Genomic DNA, 20649 nt, shown 5'->3' with positions numbered 1-20649 from the left:
GGCGCCGCCGTGTAATATCCTCTCTATATATTTGTGATTGATATATTTTTTTGCATGACCGTCCATCTGGGGAAAGTATATCGCCTTTTCCATACCTAACTAGGGGATTGAAAGTGCTAATTGATCTTAGGAGCTCAACACAAAATTGATAAACATAGCCAGGAGCCTGACCTAAGCCATTTTTTGTTCAGTTTAGTAATTGGCTGAAAACCAAAATCTTCTAGCAACGGTAATAGATTTTTCCTACCCAGTGTTTTTATTATTTCGCGGTAACACCAAATGAAAATTACTTTAGCATCCAAAACTTGTCGGATCAACAGAAACTTGCTTACCCATGTGTTGTGAACTAATTCGAACAACTTAAGAAGAAATTCGAACAACTTAAGAAGAAGACTTTTACAATTTAGACGAACTCCTCTTATCCTATATCTCATGATCAGAACAGTTAACATCCATGGCCCTTATGGTCGATGAACAAGTTTGTTGACTAACCTGTGTGAATGTCACTTTGTCACACTTGGTTTGTGTCGTCCATATACCATTAAGAGTGACACTTCCGTGTGTCATTTGTGGATGATCTTGGAAAGCCAGCCAGTTGATGATTCCAGTTCCATTCGTTCCAATACCTGTCTCACGAATACACACCTCAAAGCCTCGTGTTGTCACCGATTGAACCCACATAGCAGCAGGCGAGTGAACACGTGAAAACTCCTCACCATGGCTCAGTGACACGTGTACTTGCACCTTAGAAATGAAAATCAGATTAAGAAGGTATGTGCGACTAGTGAAAACCAGGCAAAAAATTACAAAAAATTTGCTCGTTCTTGATTCAGCCATATATATTAGCTTATATTGAAAATGTATCAAGGGCTCTCCTCGTAAAGTCCAGGAGGGTTTGTTGAGAGCTCCTGCTCAATAATAGAAATAAATATAACAATAATCGAGGTGAATATATAGATTGGTCGAGATTAATAAATTGATTGACTGATTGATTGATTGATTGACTGACTGACTGACTGACTGACTGACTGACTGACTGACTGACTGACTGACTGACTGACTGACTGACTGACTGACTGACTGACTGACTGACTGATTGATTGATTAATTTGGCAATATTAATTAGCGTAAAGTAACTTTTAAGTCTGAAACTAATGAAGAGTAGAACGCTTTTGATCCAAGGAAAGTAACAAATTCAGCCCGGTACAAACAGCCAGATATTAATGAAGAACAAATTTTGTTGAGAGAAATCAGCATTTAAGAGGGCCAATTTCAATGATTGATAAACTTTTCAATACTAAATACTATTTGAACGGTCTAATGCGGAATTGATGTGGAAATATTGGTTAACTTACCTTTCCTGATTTACTGAACGTCTTAGGAAATCCAATGTTTGTGCAACGTGGCAGGCGACAATGATGGTTCGGTAAACACCCACTGCCACAGCTCCAGCCTTGAAGATTTTGTGATATATTGAACTTGCCGGTTTGGAGAGAAATCCCTGAAAACGAAACGAGAACCATTACATTTTATGAAAATCGAAAGGTCCTAATTTTTAACAAAAAGGTAGCAATGCTCAAGGAAGGACGGGAGCAGTTGCTTTAATGGCATTGCCCTCACTCATTTGCTTCGCTGTTTGAAATTCGGTAGCGTACCTTATTACATGAAATTTTTGCGACACGTGAATTTCGCGAATTTCGCGATTCAGTGTCGCTAACATAACATGACGCGAAAATTAAGTGACTCGCATTATGTGAATATAATCAAGCAAGAACGAGTTTAGTACCACTGAAGGAAGGAATTTTCTTTGTAAATGCATGGTTGTGGTCATTTGACTCAAGAACAATAATTCACGTGCAAGCATGAACTGTTTGTGGGCATTGTGAGAACTGCTCTGTTGTTGCTGTTGCCGAGATTAAGTCCCGCCCTTGCGTTTTTGTTAATTTTGACGTCATTATTCCTTTGATAAAGTCGTCTTTTTTAATTCAGGGTATGTTAAATTATATTCCCAAGGAAATGTAAATTGAGTCTTACTCAAAAACGCGAGGTTAAAGTGATTCAAAATAAAAAATGTTCGCAAAATCGCGAAATTTGAGTGTCGCGAAAAATGCGCATCTCAAAATCGCGAAGTTAACGTGTTGCGAAAATTTCATGTAATAAGGTATTATTTTTTCGTGGTTGGCGGAATGACAAGCAGGTTATGACACGACGAGTGTATTGAGCGGCAAGGTTTGTACTCAACTAAAAGTTTTCGATATCGTCAGGTTCCTGGTTATGTAGAACTTTTAACGTTTAAACAGGATTTTAAAGTCAATTCTTGCTCTTACATGAAAGTATCAGTAGACACAGGTTAAGTCCAGAAAATTTTCGTTTCGTTTCAAATCATTTGTTTTGCACAGGTTTTTGGTCTAAAAACTGTAACCAATGTTTTTTTTTTTTTTTTGATGAAATTAAAATTAAAATGAACCTGGCAGAAAAAGTGAAAGTAATACTGAAGCTTGCAGAAATCAGAAAAGGCTTTTAGTGAATTGGAATCTGTCATGTCTATGGGCGGATTTCCATGTCAGGAGTGACTTCGAGTTCTCTTACTCGAAGTTTTAATTATTGTTTAGGCAAATAGAAAATATATGAAGAAATATACAAGAAATGTATGGTGGTATGCGTTAAGATATAGGCTTTATCATGAGCGGACAATATCCAATAATTCAACCAACAACGAGCTTGGGTGTGTTGTAGAAAACGTTTCCTATGTTGATAAGGCAGTTCACGGTCACAAGTAGGAAACCTTAGAAAAAAGAGGGCCAGCTTACTCTTTTAAACTGCGAGTGATCATGAAAAGAAGTGCTGTTTTCGTTTTCCTTTCTTCGCATCGCTATACATATGTTTTCCATGTTTCTTAAAATAAGGCACATTTTCAAAAGTTTACATTTGATGCTATGCATTCTGTACTTTTTTTTTTCGCTTAAGCTTCCATGTATCAAAGATGATAAACTTTCGTTTGGAAAGGAAAGATCAGATTTATATCGTGTTCCACTTCAGTTTGCAAATACATCTTTTGGTATTCACATTTATTCACATCTTAAAGAACACATTTTTGACACTCACATTCAACTCAGACAAACAAAATAAGGTTAATTATGATATACAGACAATTTAATATGTAAAAGGTACGGAGGTAGCTATATAGAGTAGGTAAGTTTTGCTGCAAACGGTCGTTCTTCATAACAATCTAGTATCTTCAGCGAGTTTCCAAACTGACTACAAAGAATATTGGTTTATCGTTAATTCATTTGCAATCGACGCATATAATGTACTGAAAATTGCACATAACCCGCAAAAAGGTTTCATTTTAAATTCCGGAAAACCCCTTTTGGTGTGTTTTCTTTTAAGTTTAATTCACTCAAGAAGAAAAAGGGGTGTGTCAAGTTGATTTTGTAGCATTATGAATGAATAGCACAAATGCAGAAATAAATACATAAATCATAAATAAATAAATGCACATCGTGGTGACGTAGTGGTCAAACATTAAACGAAAATGCCAAATTTAAACAAATGAACTAATATAAACAGCAAGAAAGGTTGACAGCTTTGTAAACTGGTATTAAACGTGCAACGCACACACCCAGTCCTGAACTGACTAAGCGCTGCACGGCGTGCGACTGTCGCCCTCGACGTTTTTTTAGGAACGTTATTAAAGAAAGGCATTTTAAAAGCAAACACTGCCTTACCTTTCACTGTAAAAATGATATTCACCAAGATGACAAAGATCAGCAAAACTGAAAGTGGAGCTGAAAGATTCATTCCCAAGCACATCTTGTCAAGTCAGGAGGTGCACTGCTGCAACGCGCTGCCAAAGTCTTACTTTATACTAACACCTCAGACTTGTGTAAACATCTTATCTCATTCCTTGAGAACATATATTAGTTTCAGGTCAGGTTTGAATCACTTTGAAGGAGTCAGGAGATAACTAATTCCACAAATTTTGTCACGAATTGAGTAAGGATCATTAAAAAATGCCTCTGTTTTGTCTTCCTATTATAAAGGGAGAGTGGACATGATTTTTTGCAATTACTGGTAAAGTTACAAAGCTTCAAGCGGATTTTCAGGTTACTGTAGGTTATATGGATCCAGGTAATTAACAGTCAGTTGATATTAAATCCCTCCAACTTGTATCACCAATACTGAAAGGAGCGTGAAAGTCAACACGCAAAAGTTAGTACTGCTAATATTTTCTCAATGAAAAGCTCTTACTGTGTAGTGCAGCCTAAAATAAAAAGGTTAATGTCGAGCAAGTAATCTAATTCCTGCGGCCGCGTTCCTTTTGCTCAGAAACAAAAAACGGGTGATTTGTGTCACTCGCGCATAGTGGTGTGTACAGTAAAAGATGTCTGCCTTGTGTGATTTTATAGGCCAGTTTATACGAACATTTTTATGCGACAAATATAATTGATCGTGTAGATAACACATGAATTATTTCTCAACACTTCAAAGTTCAGTGCGCCAATAATGACTTTGGACAGCAGAGATACGCAAAAACAAAGCATGCACAGTGCCCAGTGGGAAATTGAGAAATTGTGGACCATCAATCGCTGTCGCAATATTTGCCACATTTTATATGACGGGTCGTGTACACGAGCAACTTTTCGTACGGTGACAACTTTTATTTGTCACGTGAAAGCTAACACGCCAACTTCTTCGCAAGTATATTTGTAAATATAAATGGCCAATTTTCCTCCCCTCACACGAGCAAACAAAAATTTTCACATAAAAAACTGTCACATAAAAATTGCTCGTGTAGACTAATACAAAGGAAACACTGTAAGTTACCGAAATGGTAAAGAACGAGAAACTAAAGAAAAAGTAAAGAGTATACATATTGCACACGAAAAGCGCAATACTCAAGGAGCATTCGTCGCGTATTTATAGACAGTATTGACAGTATATATATATTGTATTCTAGCGAATTTTCCCCTCACCCACGATCTTTTCTAAAGCCGTGTCTTGCCCAACAATGACTCGATGAAACACGGGCGGTTTGGCCGTCTTATGTACCTGACACCCAAGCCAGTTGATAAATTATGTACCTACAGGTTTATATAGGTTTGGTTATAATTGTTGTGCTATGTAAAAAGGACACAATAAGTTGACTAACGATTCTTTTATTGTTCGATTCTACAAGTTTCTACGGGAGATTCACCAATGCAAAATGCCGAATAAAAAATACATGACAAACCAAAAACAAAACAAAAAAATCAAAAAGCAACGAACTAAAAACAGAAACAAATCAAAACAAAACAAAACAGAAACCATTTCTGCATATCTAAGTAGAATCTTCAACTGAACAAAATCGTTAGACCGCAATTAAAAAAGAAATAAGCTGGTATTTCTTTCAGCAGCGGCGGCATTTTTTCTTGCAGTTTACTCTGACGTATCTGCTGAAGCGGCAGAAGAATCTTGGCCAGCGTCTGCATCTTCTGTCTCTGTCTTGACAACTCGCTAAAAAGGAAAAAAAAGCTGAAAAATCTGCTCCTTTCCTAGCTACCGTAGAATTCCGGTTATAAGCCCTGGGCTTATACAACTTCGTAAGGGGTTTTGGGTGGGCTTATAAGCGGAGGGGCTTATATCCGGGGGGCTTATAAGCGGAATGAAAAAAACGTTTCGAACAGAGCCACGGGCGTGTTGATCGAAACCCGTTTTTAAGTTAAAAACGCATAATAAAGCAACATTTAGCCTTGTTCAATACTGTCATCCGGCAGAGGGGGGCTTATATCCGGGGGGGCTTATAATCGGATGTATTTTTTTGTTTCCAGGTAGATGGGCCTATAACCGGGAGGGCTTATTAGCGGGGGGGGGGGGGGGCTTATAAGCGGAATTCTACGGTATTCTGATTAAAGGGTCTCTAAGCTTAATAAACCTATGCAATTTATTGAGACTAAACAAGATTGGTTGCGTCTAGGGAGAGTACGAGCTGCAAACTGAAAAAAATAGTCGTTTTTTTAAAGAAGCGCATGCGTTGTCGGTGACGTAGCTCCTTTACGAAGGGCTAGAAGGGTCCCATGCAATTTTGTGACTTGAACGTAAATGGAATGATCGTAAAAAGAACCCAATAATGATTATCTCAAAGTCTTAGCTCGTTATACGAATTGAACAGAGCATACATGTATCTCATATATTCAGGATTGTGCATAACTGTTGTACACCCTCCATAAAATACTCGGACCTTTTTTTAACTCAAAATATAATCCATCTACTTTGGCAGTGAAAGTGAAAGTTTACCTGATTTCGTGAGGTAATTATAGGGTAAAGACTTATCAGAAAGGCAGGATGGGTTTTATTATAAAGGTTTAACTTGTGCACTTTTTACACAGATTTTATAGTCGGGGTTATTTCCTTTGGGATTCGTATTGGAGTAAGGAAGTTATATTTCTGCTATTTGCTTATACATCGTATTGAAATAACGTTGTCATAGAAAAAAGCAAGATGAAAAATAGAGAAATAGGAATTAATAAGGCATTAAAACAATATGTTTGGAATTCGCCCGAAGAAATGGGCTCAAAACGCCTCAAAACACAAGTAAATCAATTTATTATCCAACACGATCAATATATATATTACAGATATAAACTGACGAGTTTTCTGTAAATGCCACCATCTATGGTGATTAAACTAATTATTAGTTCCCATTTGGCTTTTTTCATTTTTTTTTTTGTAATTTGACAACGTTATTGCAATTAGGTGTAAATATTTTAAAATATATTATCAATATGTACCCGTTGTTGGTGGTAACTGGGTGGTTGTCGGTGCCAAAGTGGTTGTTCCTACAAAATCAAAAAGTGAGTTTAACTATCAGCAATGCCCATTCTCTAAGTTAATCCCGAGGAGGGATGGGCATTTTTAGACTAACAGTAGTTTCTCGCTGTAGTGAGGTGCTACTTTCAACAATTGTTCTAGTTAGTGACTGATCTCTCTTGATCAGAGGTTTCTCATTTCAACATGACCTCCTTAAAACTAACTGGCAACAAGTTTCTCAACAGGTTTCGCGTGTTTGTCGATGGAATCACCAGTGAAAACGAGTCCATTGAAAACATCGTTGGATTTGAGATTTGGAGGTCATCAACACAACGCCATCAAATGTCCTAGATTGAATAATGCCACTTATTCCCCTTGCACTAATAAACAAAATTACCCTGCTATTATATGCCAGAGATGTGGGCTTTGTTGAATCTGACGCATGCGTAGTAAATATACTTTTTTAAACCCGCCGATGTGTGGATGCAATGTTTGTTTGTTTGTTATAGGTTAATAACACAAATATATGGCCAGTTTTGCCTTTGCAGAAACGAAGCTCTGTCTATATAGAATTGGCACTGGGAAAACACTCTTTTAGGTTTAGACTGAAATAATTAACAAAAACAATAAATCAACTCACCAGCGCCGGCGTTACCACAATACCGAAGGGCACACGTAGGCGTCCTCTGTAACTCATACACAAAGAAACTACCGCAGTTCTTCACTTTAATGTTGTTACTCCAGCGACAACAGTTGTTGGACCAGTGATAGCAGACTCGACGAGTCACCACACCTTCATCGACAGTAGGATGTGCGCCGTTCAGCCAACCTGTAGCGTGCGTACCGCAGCGTCTCATAGCAACACATTGGTCAGGAATCTGGTCTCCTGCAGCTCCCATAAAACGGTACCAATCTGGCGTCGACAAGTCCCGCTGATCACATCTTACATTGAATTGAGCTGTGTTGCTTTGAGCACGAGTGGCTGAGCTTAGAACTTTGTAATTTGAACACTCGTCACCTTTTAAGACAAACAAACCAGTTTGCTATGAAGTCAGTTGAGTATTAAGTTATCAAAATGTTATGAGCTTTTATGTCTCCGTGATGTGATTCCACCATCCCCCAATATCCCTGAAAAGTTTTACCCCTTAACATAAAGGAAAGCAGGATGTATTTTTTATTACATGACAAGTTTTGTGTACTTGCACTAACCTCCAGGTGACAATCAAGAATCGGCTCGTTAAATCGCAGAGAAATACTTTCCTTACATTATGAATCACCCAGAAAATCATTTAAAACTTAAATTTGCATAAACTGGATGATAAAATGCACAGTATCTTAGTTTCATTATATAAAATAATTTTCTATAGTGTTATGATCTCAATTTCAAAACACCATTCGGTATTCACCCAGGCAGATCACAATAAACGCAAGTGAACGATTTTAATGGATCTATCAATGTACCTGGCGTTGTTGGTGCAGGAGTGGTTGTCGGTGGTAAAGTCGTCGCTCCTGCAAATTAATCAAAATTAAATATATTTTGCTGATTGATACTTAGTGTATAGCTTATGTTTCAAACAATAGAAAGTGAATGGCAATGTTTGCAAAGCTGTTGCATCTGGTTAAATGATAAGCTTGCAGTTTAAGCGAAGATATAACAAATATAACACAGTTTTTTTAATAGAAAGCTGACGACTGCGTATGCATGCGACGTCCCTAATTTTACTATTAATGTTACTACAACGTTTTTTTTTTATTGTTAACACCAGAAAAGTGGTTTTGCTTTATGTTCAGTGGTTCAACCCCCAAATTCGAGAACTGCCTCGGTAAACAAAAATATAACATATTGTCAAATGTACGATAATTACAGAAGATTTTCTTTGCTTTGGTTGGCTTTTGATTTTATTACAAATTAGAAAATAAAGAGTTTCGGATTTCTTTTATTGTGTTAAACTAGTTAACAGAGCACTTGCGATGTTTTAGGTGTCAGTTATAACACTCAACAAGTTAAAGCAATCAATCAACTTACCAGGGTCGGCGTTACCACAATACCGAAGAGAACACGCAGGCGTGTCCTGTAACTCATATACAAAGAAACCATCGCAGTTCTTCACTTTAATGTTGTTACTCCAGCGACAGCAGCTGCCGGACCAGTGATAGCAGACTCGACGAGTCACCACACCTTCATCGACAGTAGGATGTGCGCCGTTCAGCCAGCCTGGAGCGTGCGTACCGCAGCGTCTTACAGCAACACATTGGTCAGGCATCTGGTCTCCTGCAGCTCCCGTGAAACGGTACCAACCTGGCGACAGGTCCCGCTGATCACATCTCACATTGTTTTGAGCTGTGTTGCCTTGAGCACGAGTGGCTGAGCTTAGAACTTTGTAATTTGAACACTCGTCACCTTGTCTCGTGAATCGTGAACGTGGAGATTACAGGCCAGGCACATGTAAATGTACATCCAGAAGATGTGAAGTTTGCAAATACATCGATGAGAACGGTCGTTTTAAGAGCTCGCAAGACAATAGAAGTTATTCGATCAATTACAACCTTAATTGTAACTCTAGTTATGTAGTTTACTTAATTACGTGTAAGAAATGTTCGTTGCAGTATGTGGGCTCCACAACAACGAAATTTAGACTTAGGTTTAATAACCACAAGTCTAGAGTTAGGCGACACGAAATGTTGACGCAGGCCGAGAAAAGGGCTGATGATCTTTTGTACAGACATTTTTGTAGTGAAGGACATAATGGACTAAGCGACATTAAGATTCAATTGATAGACCGGGTTAATGGAGAACAACAGTTGCGAGAAAAGGAGGGTCAGTGGGCTTATAGACTGAAAACTCTAGATCCGAATGGATTGAATGATAATGATTTTTTCTTTGTACAAAATAGGCGCTCGAGACGTACGTAGATTTATGTAAAGTTAGTTAGCGCGCGCATGCGGGGGAGTAAACGAATTATTGTAGCGCGCGCGCGTGGTTGCTCAATTTGAAACTTGTTAATGTAGTATGGCGCGTGCAGGGCAACCGTTATTTACCCTGAAGAAGACGCCTATAAGGCGTCGAAATATAGGTAAAAAAATGAAAAAAAATGTCTTCATTTGTGATAAAGTTATAATTTTCTATGAAGATGGAAAGCGTTGGATGCTTGTGATGATATATATATATATATATATATATATATATATATATATATATATATATATATATATATATATATATATATATATATATATAACAAATAGCACATTTATTTTAATAGAAGGCTAAGGACATTGCGCATGCATGCGACGTCCTTAATTTTACTGTTTATGTTACTACAACGACTTTCTTTTCACGTGAAACACCAGAAAAGTGGTTCTGCTTTATGTTCAGTGGGTCCCCATTCGGTAAACAAAAAAATAAGATATTGATCAAAGTGTGTTTCGGAAGACGAAGCTATTATTCCAAAAAATTGAAATAGTTTCTGTTTTAGAAGAGGGTCAATTTTTAAATGCACTTATTAAGCAAAATAGGCTTTTTGCAGTTCCACTGATTGGTATTATGGACTAGCTCTCTTTTTTTTTGCTTCGGGGCCATTAAGTCATATATACGATAATTTACCTAATAACTTTCTTTGCTTTGGTTTGCTTTTGGTTTTATTACAAATTGATAAATTGAAAGGTTTTGGACTTATTTTGTTGTGTGAAACTTGCTAACAGAGCACTCGCAATGTTTTTGGGTGTCAGTTGTAACACTCAACAAATTAAAGCAATCAGTCAACTTACCAGGGTCGGCGTTACCACAATACCGAAGAGAACACGTAGGTGTGTCCTGCAACTCATATACAAAGAAACCATCGCAGTTCTTCACTTTAATGTTGTTACTCCAGCGACAACAGCTGCCGGACCAGTGATAGCAGACTCGACGAGTCACCACACCTTCATCGACAGTAGGATGTGCGCCCTTCAGCCAGCCTGGAGCGTGCGTACCGCAGCGTCTTACAGCAACACATTTGTCAGGCATCTGGTCTCCTGCAGCTCCCGTGAAACGGTACCAACCTGGCGATAGGTCCCGCTGATCACATCTCACATTGTTTTGAGCCGTGTTGCCTTGAGAGCGGTCAGCTGAACTCAGTTCCTGGTAATTGGAACATTCATCACCTTCAAAGAGAAATCATACAATTTTTGTTTAAGCTGTAGATACGTGGCAAGAATGCAATTCATCTAGTTCGTCTTAGGGTGTATCATATTTCCTAAAGTCACTTCCGTCGTATCACCAATGCACGGCTACAATGGATGGATGGATGGATGGATGGATATTCGTTATTTAAAAGCATGGTCAAATCATCAGCTAATAACTAATAACAAAATAAACACAAATGTAATTACATATCTTATGAATTGAATGTACCTGATGTGGTTGGTAACTGAGTGGCTGTTGGTGGCAAGGTCGTCACCCCTACAAATGCAAAAAGTTACTTCGTAAATCCTTGCATTATAAATTTATATATACATATTTGCGTTAATAGAAAAGTAAGATTGAATGTTTTATGTCGGTCTGTTTCTACCTCAGAGGAGCATTTCATAATTTAGAAAGTCGAGTTTCCCCGCCTCTCTTCAATCCTGTTTTCAAGATTGAAAATTCTTGCTGAAGATCTGTTGGTCTTACGTTGTGTTGGTGTTTCAAGTGTTTGCCGATTGCAGAATATGTGAGTTCGTTAACACTTAATCTGACTCTATTTGTGCAAATCTTAAGTTATTTAATAAAAGTTTTTCTATTTCTAATTAAAATTCAAATGTAACTGATGTTTTGAACAATGAATTAATTGCTAAAATCGTTTGTCGTATTATTAATTTACTATTTACTTTGAAAAAATCCTTGCTTTGTTTTATTGAGAAAAGAAGCAATCCTCTTGCAATATTGAAGCGCGCGGTGACGTCATGCTCAGACAAGACTCAGACAAACAAACCGGAATTGCGGACAATTTTCCTAAAACACTTTCTAAAACAGCCAGTGTTCCTAAACACCTTTTAACGAAAACTTCGCCTAGATTCCCACTATTTCTCTCAGAGATGTTGATGTTCTGGCCTCGTGAGGGGTATAATCATTTGCATTCTATTTTTAGACCTCGCGCGCTTCGCTCTTACCCTGTGAACAGGTAGCTGGTTCCTAGTTGGGCAAAGCGAACCAAAAATGGGCGAGCGGAGCTCAGTGCGCTCCGCGCGCCTCTCGCCTTTTTGTACCCTATACCTCTCTAGGAAGCCTGTTCACAAGCTATTTTCAGTTCATAACAGATAGCATGACTTAACAAACCACCTGGTCTTTGTCCGCACTGTTCCTTGTACAGGAGGTCTGCTTGCTGTGCATCAATGGAACTTAAACCTCGCCTCTGACCAATACTTTCCTGAAACAGTGAAACATAAGATTAGCTTATGCAAAGATAGTCAAAATAATGTTAATATTTTTTGTAGGTTGATTTCGACTATCTAGCCATGTAAAGGGACTTACTCCTGGTGAGCCGGGTGGTATCTTAACTTGTATTGTTGGTAGACCGTTCTTGGAGAAAGCTCTGCTGCCGTAATGCATCAAGCTTCTATAGTCGTATTTCGTGCCAAGCGAATCAATCGTCGAACGGCTATACTTTCGAAAATTATTCTCAAGACCTGAAATAAAATGAAAAGGTGATCATCAGGGACCTTGACTGAGGTGTAAAGAAAAGAAAGCAGACATTGCAAGAATGAATTGAGTTGTCAAACGCCACAATACTTACCGTCTTGTATGTTTTGAGCCAGTACTGTGATGTAAGTATCTCTGTCAGGACGAGACTGCTCGTGGTAGAAACCAACTGCATGCCCTGTAGAGAATGGTATTCAGCTCTGTCAGTTTCTAGTGTAATCTCCTTTAACCTTCAATCGTACAAACAAATACAATACCACATCTGTACAAGGGGGGTTGATATAACCTTTCTTAAGGTTCTCTTTGTAATACGACACATCCAAACTATTTTGCATTGAATAGATAGCTCTGATCTTGCTCTACTACGATGACAATTTTTTTCTTCATAACGGCATTAAATTGGCCCTCTTGGATCTGCCATCTTAGATTTCACCGTTTTCTCAGGAATTCAAGGAATTCAAAAAGTACTGCAAATTGACGCTCATCCAAAATACAAATGGTTGTGCTAATTCTGCAAATTAATATTTGCTTATGAAAACAAGAAGAATTATCAACAAATGTCAAAAAGTCAAAACTTGGTTAAACCTGCATGTCAAAATGCGGTTGCCAAGGTAATTTTAAAAATCATTGATTAACAGTTGACACATGAAAATTTTCGAAAAACGTAAGAGACGGATGAACAGCTACCGAAAGTTTATTTACTGAAAGTTAATTTCGAAATTTACTGAGAAATTATTGAGTAAATCCTTTTTTTTTAAATTGCGAAATAATTATCGAGGTTGGTGCCACCCCCACCCAACCCCTCCCCCCCCCCCCTACCCCTACTCCAACCCTATAAGTCCGAGGGTAAAATCGTTGTCTTGTACTTCTTTAAAAATTGAAATTTCGGTCGTTCTCCGTGGCAAGTAAGTTTTATCTCTCAGGTCATGATAAACTTTATTAAATTCTCGCAACCTGTCTACTTGACGACAATAAACTGATGTTATAAGGAGAAATCCGTTGTTGAACAGTTTTAACCCATGAAATCTAAATTGCTTGTTATCATGAAAATAAATCTTGACAAAAAATCGTGAAATTGTTAGGTTTCCGAGACAAAGTATTTCGAATGGATAACCTTGTCAAGTAATTTATCAATTGAAACTCGCAAAGGCCACAATTTTACAAAGTCGTGTAGTTACGTATAAAGTAATGACCAATGAAGGAAGCCAGCCTTTGCAGGATTGTCCACTCTTTTACCATTAATATCTTCTGTATTACAGAAAGCAAGCGTATATATTCGCTTTCGTTTAATTTTTTCACATGCAATATTAGAACGGATTATTATAGGCATTATAGGCTGCACTCCTACAAAGAGCAGTTGTGTACCAGCCAGAATTTTATAAAAGCAACTTAAAGCAGACTTCATGAGGAATTTTACCAATTTCATGAGCTACAATTCCCCTTGTCCAACATCCCCTTCCAAGATTTATATTTTGAGGGCGGCTTCCTTGCCTACCCACAAATGATGAGCACCTGAAAGATAGTTAACATGTAGTTAGCATAGTTATTATTTTTAAATCATCCACAATTTCGACTATGTATTTAATGATATCACCGTTAATGATATACTTTAGATTCCAAACTCAAGAATTGCTCTTCAACAAATTAAAAAAAGGGGGAAAAAGCTCACTTTACAGATTATAAGGCAAACATGGTAGAGCCCTCAAACGACGGAAACAAAATTTGTCTACTCTACTAAAAATACATCCAGAGCCACAGCTCAGTTGATTGGCCAGCTGTATAAGACTGGTCTGCAGGGCTATGTCCTTCCTTTCTATTTCGCAAAAGTAAAATCGAACGCTGCATGTTAAACGCTCTTTTGTCCTGAAAATGCTGTGGTCCCACGTAGAAAACGCACATGTTGTTGATCAGGCTCCGGTTTTTGGAAAGCGGATAAAAAGCTAATCCAATATTTATATACTTAATCACGGTTTTTATTTATCTTATGTAAACTTAATTGTTTTTCGCTAAATGTAAACATAATGCCCTCTTGTATTTAGTGAAAAACCATTTTTTACGAGAGAAAACTCACTGAAAAATCAAAGAATTCTCGTGGTAAACCTGCTCAGCTTCGATGGTTTTAAAGGCTGGTTCTCATATGATCGCCCCGATCGTCTCTGACGATTCTGTCGTTTGCAAATTCTGAGGCGATCGTAGGCGATCGAAGCGATTGGAAGCGATCAGGGGGTTCTCATATGATCGCCCCGATCGTCTGGTATATTCAAAATAGGGTTAATCAACCAAGATAATAATTCATGATCTTTTCTTTGTTCCCGCATATGAATATTCGAATTTATTCCGATCGACGCACGTTTGTTTTTCCAAAACTCCGATATCGCTTATGGCAGCCTTCGATGCAAAGGCAAAATTCGTGGCCTCCAATCTTCTCATTATTGCCGTTTTACGGCGAAGAAGCAAAAGGGAGACCAAACGGAAACGTAGTTCTGGGTAATACTGATGCACCATGGGACAGTTTGGATCGCCTCGATCGTCTCCCTCTGTGGCAGTAGTTCTCATATAATCGTTCGCGATCGCCGCAGTCTGTGACCGTCTGCGACCGATCGCCCGGATAGAACACGGGCGATCGAAGCGATCGCGATCGCCCCGATCGTCGCAGACGTCTCTGTAATGTTCTCATATGATCGCCCCGATCGCAAGCAAACTTTTTGAAGCGACAAAGGCGACAGAGACGATCGGGGCGATCATATGAGAACCAGCCTTAACAGCGCAGGTGGAGCGATTTAACAAATCAGAGTGAGAGTTCTTTTTTGTATGAAACTATTATATTATTAACAACACTTATTTCTTTAGACTTACCTGGCAAGAAATCTAGAGAAAACTGGTCGTTATAATGACATTAGGACAATTCGATTTTGTCGTTGCATTTAAAGAGTTTATTGTTTTGTTTGTTTGTTTTTTAAGAGAGGGAACAAATAATTATTTGTTACTAAAAAAACAGTGAGATAAAACAAAGCAGTTTTGCTATCCTTATAAGCAAGGGTTTTGATATACACAGGCAAGTAAAAATAAACGATAATAACGAACGACGTTTCGGAGTCGTCATGACACCATTTTCAAGTTCAAAAATGAAAAAAATAAACTGTCAGAAAAAGTTCGCTTAAGATTAACATAATAAAATATGCAATGTCACGCAAATAGTTTGGCTCGGATTGAGTCTGATTGGACATTTAGAGATGGTGACAGTTCTCTGATTACTAGCATTTCATGCACTAAACAATCAAACTTATTCTTGCACTTCTTGATGACATGAAACTGTTTGTCAAGGTCTTTTGAGACAATACAGTGTTTTTAGATCTACACTTACCCGTCACCAAATACAAAGTTGATGTAAGCTTGTTCACTTGTTCTTCTTTTAAACCGGATGCAAGTTTTCGTGGTCCATTCGTCCATTCCTGCTGTAATGGCGGCCGCAGCTCGGGAATCGCCAGCTACGAACATAGTAAAGATTACAGTCAACTCTCGCCTTGCTGACACCCCGCTATTGCGGACACTCGCTATTACGGCCAAAATGCAGATCCCCGGCAAAAGAGGTTTTACTGGAAATGGCTCCCGCTATCACGGACTTTCGCTATAACAGACACTTAACGCCCTCCCGAGCGTGTCCGCCGTAACGAGAGTTGACTGTAACTAGTTTAGTTTTACTGCTACTCTTTCGATAAAAGTATCAGACGCCTTTTACATGTTTTAGGTGAAGTCATCTTGGGTTAAATCAAAGTTTAAAATATTAAGGTTCATTTAGCTGCAAGTACCCGTAAAACATTTTTTTCGACAGGGGTTAGACTAGATGTCATGATTACTGCTCCTGCGCGTTGGCGTAACATGTAATCCCGTGGGGGTCGATGACACAGTGACATGCGCGATTGCTCTTGTTGCTAAACGCGAAGCAAACAAAGTCGTTTTTAACGGACATTTTATCTAAGGTTGTGACAAACGCTGCCCGGTTAATAGATTGTCCGTGGACCTTTCACTGGAGACTTGCAAGCTTTGCCAATCACGGGTTACCCTTATAAAACAAAGTAGACTGCTTATTTTGGGCGGTATTTTTTTAATTCCATTTTTTTTTTTCAACAGTAGCGAGGCCCTGTTAGGGGTTTATGGATAAGGAATTACTCACACAATTATTTTAGAGATAGAGTTAAATTTTTAAATAATTATAAAGATAAGGGATAACGACCTTGCAAATTTTTGGGATAAGGAAGAACGTAACATCCCTCCCCCCCCCCCCTCCCCCAAGGGGCCTCAATCGAAGTCATTGAGAGCGTCAGCTTACCAAGCCTTGAATCAATCGCATATGGGACAACTCCATTTGGCCAGAGCCTTAATCCTGATGATCCTCTTTTGCGGGAACTGTCAATATCCTCTCCTGCCTCGGCCTTTTTGATTTGTTCCTTCGAAAGGATCATGTCTCCCTCGAACAGATTGGGGTCATTGATGCCCTCATTCTCTGCAATGAAATGTGAAACCTGAGATCCGACAGAAAATCAACATAAAGCTTTCTATCTGCGCAGTTGCCGAACAATTGAATATAATGTAATAAGTCGTAAATTTCCATTAAAATGGAGATTACTAATTTGTAATTTCGCGTTTACGCGTCAAAACGACTAGTGACACTCACGGTCTTAGAATAACTGAGCAGAATATGCCGTCTTTGCAATGACGTCTGCAAATGGTTGGAATTTCTAGATTTTCTTCTCAGATAAGGACGATAAAGTACGATAAACCGTAGGCCCCGTCTCCGGCATCTTAAGTGCAACGGTAAGCAGGGGACGTAAAAGAACCCACACTCTTATCGTAAAGAGTAGAGCATGGAGTTCCCGGTGTTGTGGTCTGTTCTTTGCGCATGGTGCTGTACACCGTAAAATGCTCGGTTTAATTAGCATAACATGCTAGAGGCCTAACACGCTTCGTAATACCGAGGGTAAATAAAGCTTCAGCTCAGGGAACAAATTACATTTACAAGAAAATGGTAATCGATTTATTAGGTCGCTCCTCGATCATTGTAGCGTGCGAATACAGCCCCTTTCATCACTCCCGGCCGGTTTAGCGTTTCGAACCAGCCCGGAGCGATAAGAGGCGGCTTGATTTGCACGCTACAACACAAGGAGCAGAGGAGTTCAGTTAGAACTGATCAATGCCGCGAGCATACGTCTTACCTCTTTTAAATGCACTCTTGCGTATTTTATCCCATTCATTATGCCACCCAAACTGCACTCATTTGTGGCCTTCCAATGCCTCGAAACTCGTGCGATCGATTTCAGCGCCATTATTTTGAAAAGTATCGACCGCTGTCGGTTGTGACCATGGTCTCTAAAGGCGCGTAACGAATTGCGTGACTCGCTCTGAAAGCTTCGCTTTCTGACGACGCCCCGTTGGAGTCCAGCGGAGCGCAACGGTCACAACAGTCAGCGGTCAATACTTTTCAAAATAATGGCGCTGAAAAGGATCACACGAGTTTTGTTGAGATTCGAGGCATTGAAACGCCGTAAATGAGTGATTTTGGATCGCATAATGAGCTAGTTACGTGGAAATATACGCAACAGTACATTTTAAAGAGGTAAGACGAATTTTATTTATCAGTTTTAACTGAATTTCCTTGCTCCCTGTGTTTACAATCATTCATGTTCGCTTTCAGAGCCGTAATGGCAAGCAAATTTACTCGGTACTTAAAACCACCGGCCGGTGGTGGCCACAGCATTTGAAGACATTTGCACAGTAATAAACTTGTTTCTAAATCAGATTAAATTCTGTGGAGTCAGGGTCAGATTTTCTCATGCTTTCTATTCAGCTTGATGTGTTTAACCAACAATATTCTTTAAATAGAAATATTAAACACATAAAAAGGCTCCCGAGATATGTATAATGTCCCTGCTGAACAGGTTCCGGAGAATGCCGCAATTAATGACGTCATTAATGGAACCGCAACGGACGCAAACTCTTAATCAACTGCACAGTAAGCCGCTACCGTTGCTAAGAGATCTACTTTAAACTTATTTCACTCCTTTCCTTTTTCTTACGAATCAATAAACAATCAAGGAAATTATTTCGGCGATGATTTCAAACAATGTGAACGTATAAAATTTAAGTGTTTTATATTTTAAACGGTGTTTTTTTAACCGGTGGCGTGGCGCAATATTTACCTGTGGTGGCCCGACTGACATTTGCTTTACGGGCAAAAGTCGCGGTGGCCGTTATTAGCCACAAGTTTACTGTATTTCCTACTATTTCCGCGTGTGGTTTGATGTTTGATTGTTGCATGCAGATGAACGGCTATTCAATATGACACGGCTAGAAAAAATGTCAACTATTTTTTTTGTTAAATTTGCATAACATAGCAAATAGAGCTCACCCATCCAACTGTGTCCGTATATCAGAACAGGCGTTCGTGCCAAAAGGTATAATAAGCAGGAAAAAGAAGTAGAACGTTTATAAATTGCCCAGAAAGTAAAAAAGACATAACTGACATGTTAAGTTAAAAGTTAACTGAAGTCAATAATTAAGTTTTAACAAATATTTCAGCCCAGTTTTTAAAATGTTACTTCTGAACATATAATTGCAAAACAAACATTTGGTTCTTTGACAGATACCTATTTATTTTAATAGTTTTTAATGATAACGAAGTTGTTGTCGTTGTCAGTTCGTTGATAAACTAAGTCTTTGTTAACTGGCTACTATTCTTTTCTATCTACCAACAAAAAAGGAATAAATCCTAACTAACAAAGGGCAAATTTCTTTCTTCGGCAACTTAAAAAAATATCAGTCTCAAACAAAAATATTGAAGCTGCAGAAACGAAACAGTTGATTTTACTATAAGTTCTAGGTTTATTTTTATCGATTATACTTAACATACTAATCTTTCGATCACTTGATACATGTACGATAGGCCAACAATAGTGTATTTGGAAAGATGGCTGAACTTAGCGGTCAGTTAAACGATATTGCCCTAATATAATAAATCACAATTATAAGGAGGTATAAGTGGGAGACATATAGGCAATATAATGAGAAAATAGCTGTGTTTCATTGAAGACAATATTGAAGCAATTAGTTAACTTTTCTGTACATTTCAACAAATTCAATTAACACAAAAATAATTTCACTGTTACGTGACTTGAAAACATTTGCTATTGCAAAACATTAGTGAAGTACTTAATTGATTGTTTTGTTATCTGGTGCTTTTTTGCATTTTTCAATTCCATTTATTTGCAAAGAACGTAAAAACATTAGGGACAACGAGATTTTAAGCGCTGGAAAGAACTCATAAATGATTTAGTATGTTAACTGGGCAACAAGGATAAAATCAATTTAATTCAGAGCGCCGGCTTTTTCAACCTCAAGTGCAGAAATGTGTTCTCTTTTGAAAAGATATATTTCCAGCGCTCTTATGTTTTATCCCCGTATTAGCAAATTTACGATGTTTGGAGACTTGTTGGATCAAGAACATTATTTGTTTGCTGAGAAGGAAAATTTGCGTGATAAATTTTTAAGGGTATTGGTCCTCCGCTTAAAGAGCAAACAAAGCTAAACAAAATCTCACTCACAGCAACTTCGCATCACTGAGGTCCTCGACATCTCAACATATTAATTGTATAGTATTTTAGTTCAAATTTAGAGACACCGGTAGCTTACCGTCAGGGTTTTCCGATGCACCAAGCACTGCTGTAACAAGCATAAGTACACCAAACCACTTCATTTTTCTTCCTTTCGCCAGAGCTTGTATAACAGTGGAGTGCAGCTTCCAACTGATAGATCTGCAGGGTGAACCTCGAATTTTATTGGATCAAGTCGGCGACTTAAAAGACCACTTGGAGCCAATCAAAACTAATCGAAAATGTGGGAAAAATGTAGCATCTTCTGAAACAGGCCTTATTCACAATATTTTAGTTAAGTGCTCTCTATGGTATATTTATTACGGTCGCAGCAGCAATATAAGGGGCAACTTAACACATCCCGGTACACCTCTTCAATGTCCTTGCAAAACAGCGACGTGATTTGACCAAATTCGATATTACGTAATAACGAGAACAACAGAAGCAAAGTGGTCACGTTTCTTCTAAATTGAAATTAAACGCTAGTAACAGTTTGGCATCAATGGACAAACTAAATAGATATTGAAAATTGCGAATTTGTCAAAAAAATACTAA

At 38.3% G+C, this 20649-nt stretch overlaps 3 protein-coding genes across 4 annotated transcripts in view; 1 reads left to right on the top strand and 2 right to left on the bottom strand.

Moving 5' to 3' along the window:
• Nucleotides 1-1477, bottom strand: part of LOC144653734 (uncharacterized) — a 38322-nt gene extending 36845 nt beyond the window's left edge. Inside the window, exons 1-2 of the mRNA XM_078513814.1 lie at nt 1356-1477; nt 493-744 (exon numbers count right to left, since the gene is read on the bottom strand). Coding sequence (XP_078369940.1) covers nt 493-681 — 189 coding nt within the window. The 5' untranslated portion in view covers nt 682-744; nt 1356-1477. The remainder of the gene's footprint in view (nt 1-492; nt 745-1355) is intronic.
• LOC144653754 (protein SpAN-like) overlaps nt 1-20649 on the top strand; it is a 177039-nt gene that overhangs the window by 70368 nt on the left and 86022 nt on the right. The window lies entirely within an intron of this gene.
• Nucleotides 5185-20238, bottom strand: LOC144653747 (uncharacterized). Of its 2 annotated transcripts, none has more exons than XM_078513837.1 (13): nt 20135-20238; nt 16779-16952; nt 15813-15936; nt 13866-13960; nt 12543-12626; nt 12281-12435; nt 12086-12176; nt 11183-11230; nt 10558-10932; nt 8251-8298; nt 7430-7807; nt 6771-6818; nt 5185-5496 (listed from the first exon to the last, which is right to left on the bottom strand). In XM_078513837.1, the coding sequence occupies exons 1-13, from the start codon at nt 20196-20198 to the stop codon at nt 5390-5392; spliced, it is 1791 nt and encodes a 596-aa protein (XP_078369963.1). In that variant the 5' UTR covers nt 20199-20238; the 3' UTR covers nt 5185-5389. The 2 variants fall into 2 exon arrangements, with proteins under 2 accessions (XP_078369963.1, XP_078369964.1); XM_078513838.1 differs by having other exon boundaries at nt 12089-12176.

This window comes from Oculina patagonica, chromosome 5 (assembly GCF_052425735.1).
Source record: "Oculina patagonica isolate OP01 chromosome 5, crgOcupat, whole genome shotgun sequence".
In the NCBI taxonomy this organism is placed as follows: domain Eukaryota; kingdom Metazoa; phylum Cnidaria; class Anthozoa; order Scleractinia; family Oculinidae; genus Oculina; species Oculina patagonica.
The sequence above is the reverse complement of the archived record's forward strand: the minus strand, read 5'-3'. Positions and strand labels throughout refer to the sequence as shown.

Bases quoted from the DNA above. Each gene is read 5' to 3' on its own strand.
- LOC144653747 (XM_078513837.1), bottom strand. From the start codon at position 20,198: ATGAAGTGGTTTGGTGTACTTATGCTTGTTACAGCAGTGCTTGGTGCA. The intron at 12,177-12,280 runs GTAAGTCCCTTT...TCACTGTTTCAG, and splicing joins TACCACCCGGCTCACCAGGA to GAAAGTATTGGTCAGAGGCG. The intron at 11,231-12,085 runs GTTTGTTAAGTC...TTGCATTTGTAG, and splicing joins GTGCGGACAAAGACCAGGTG to GGGTGACGACCTTGCCACCA.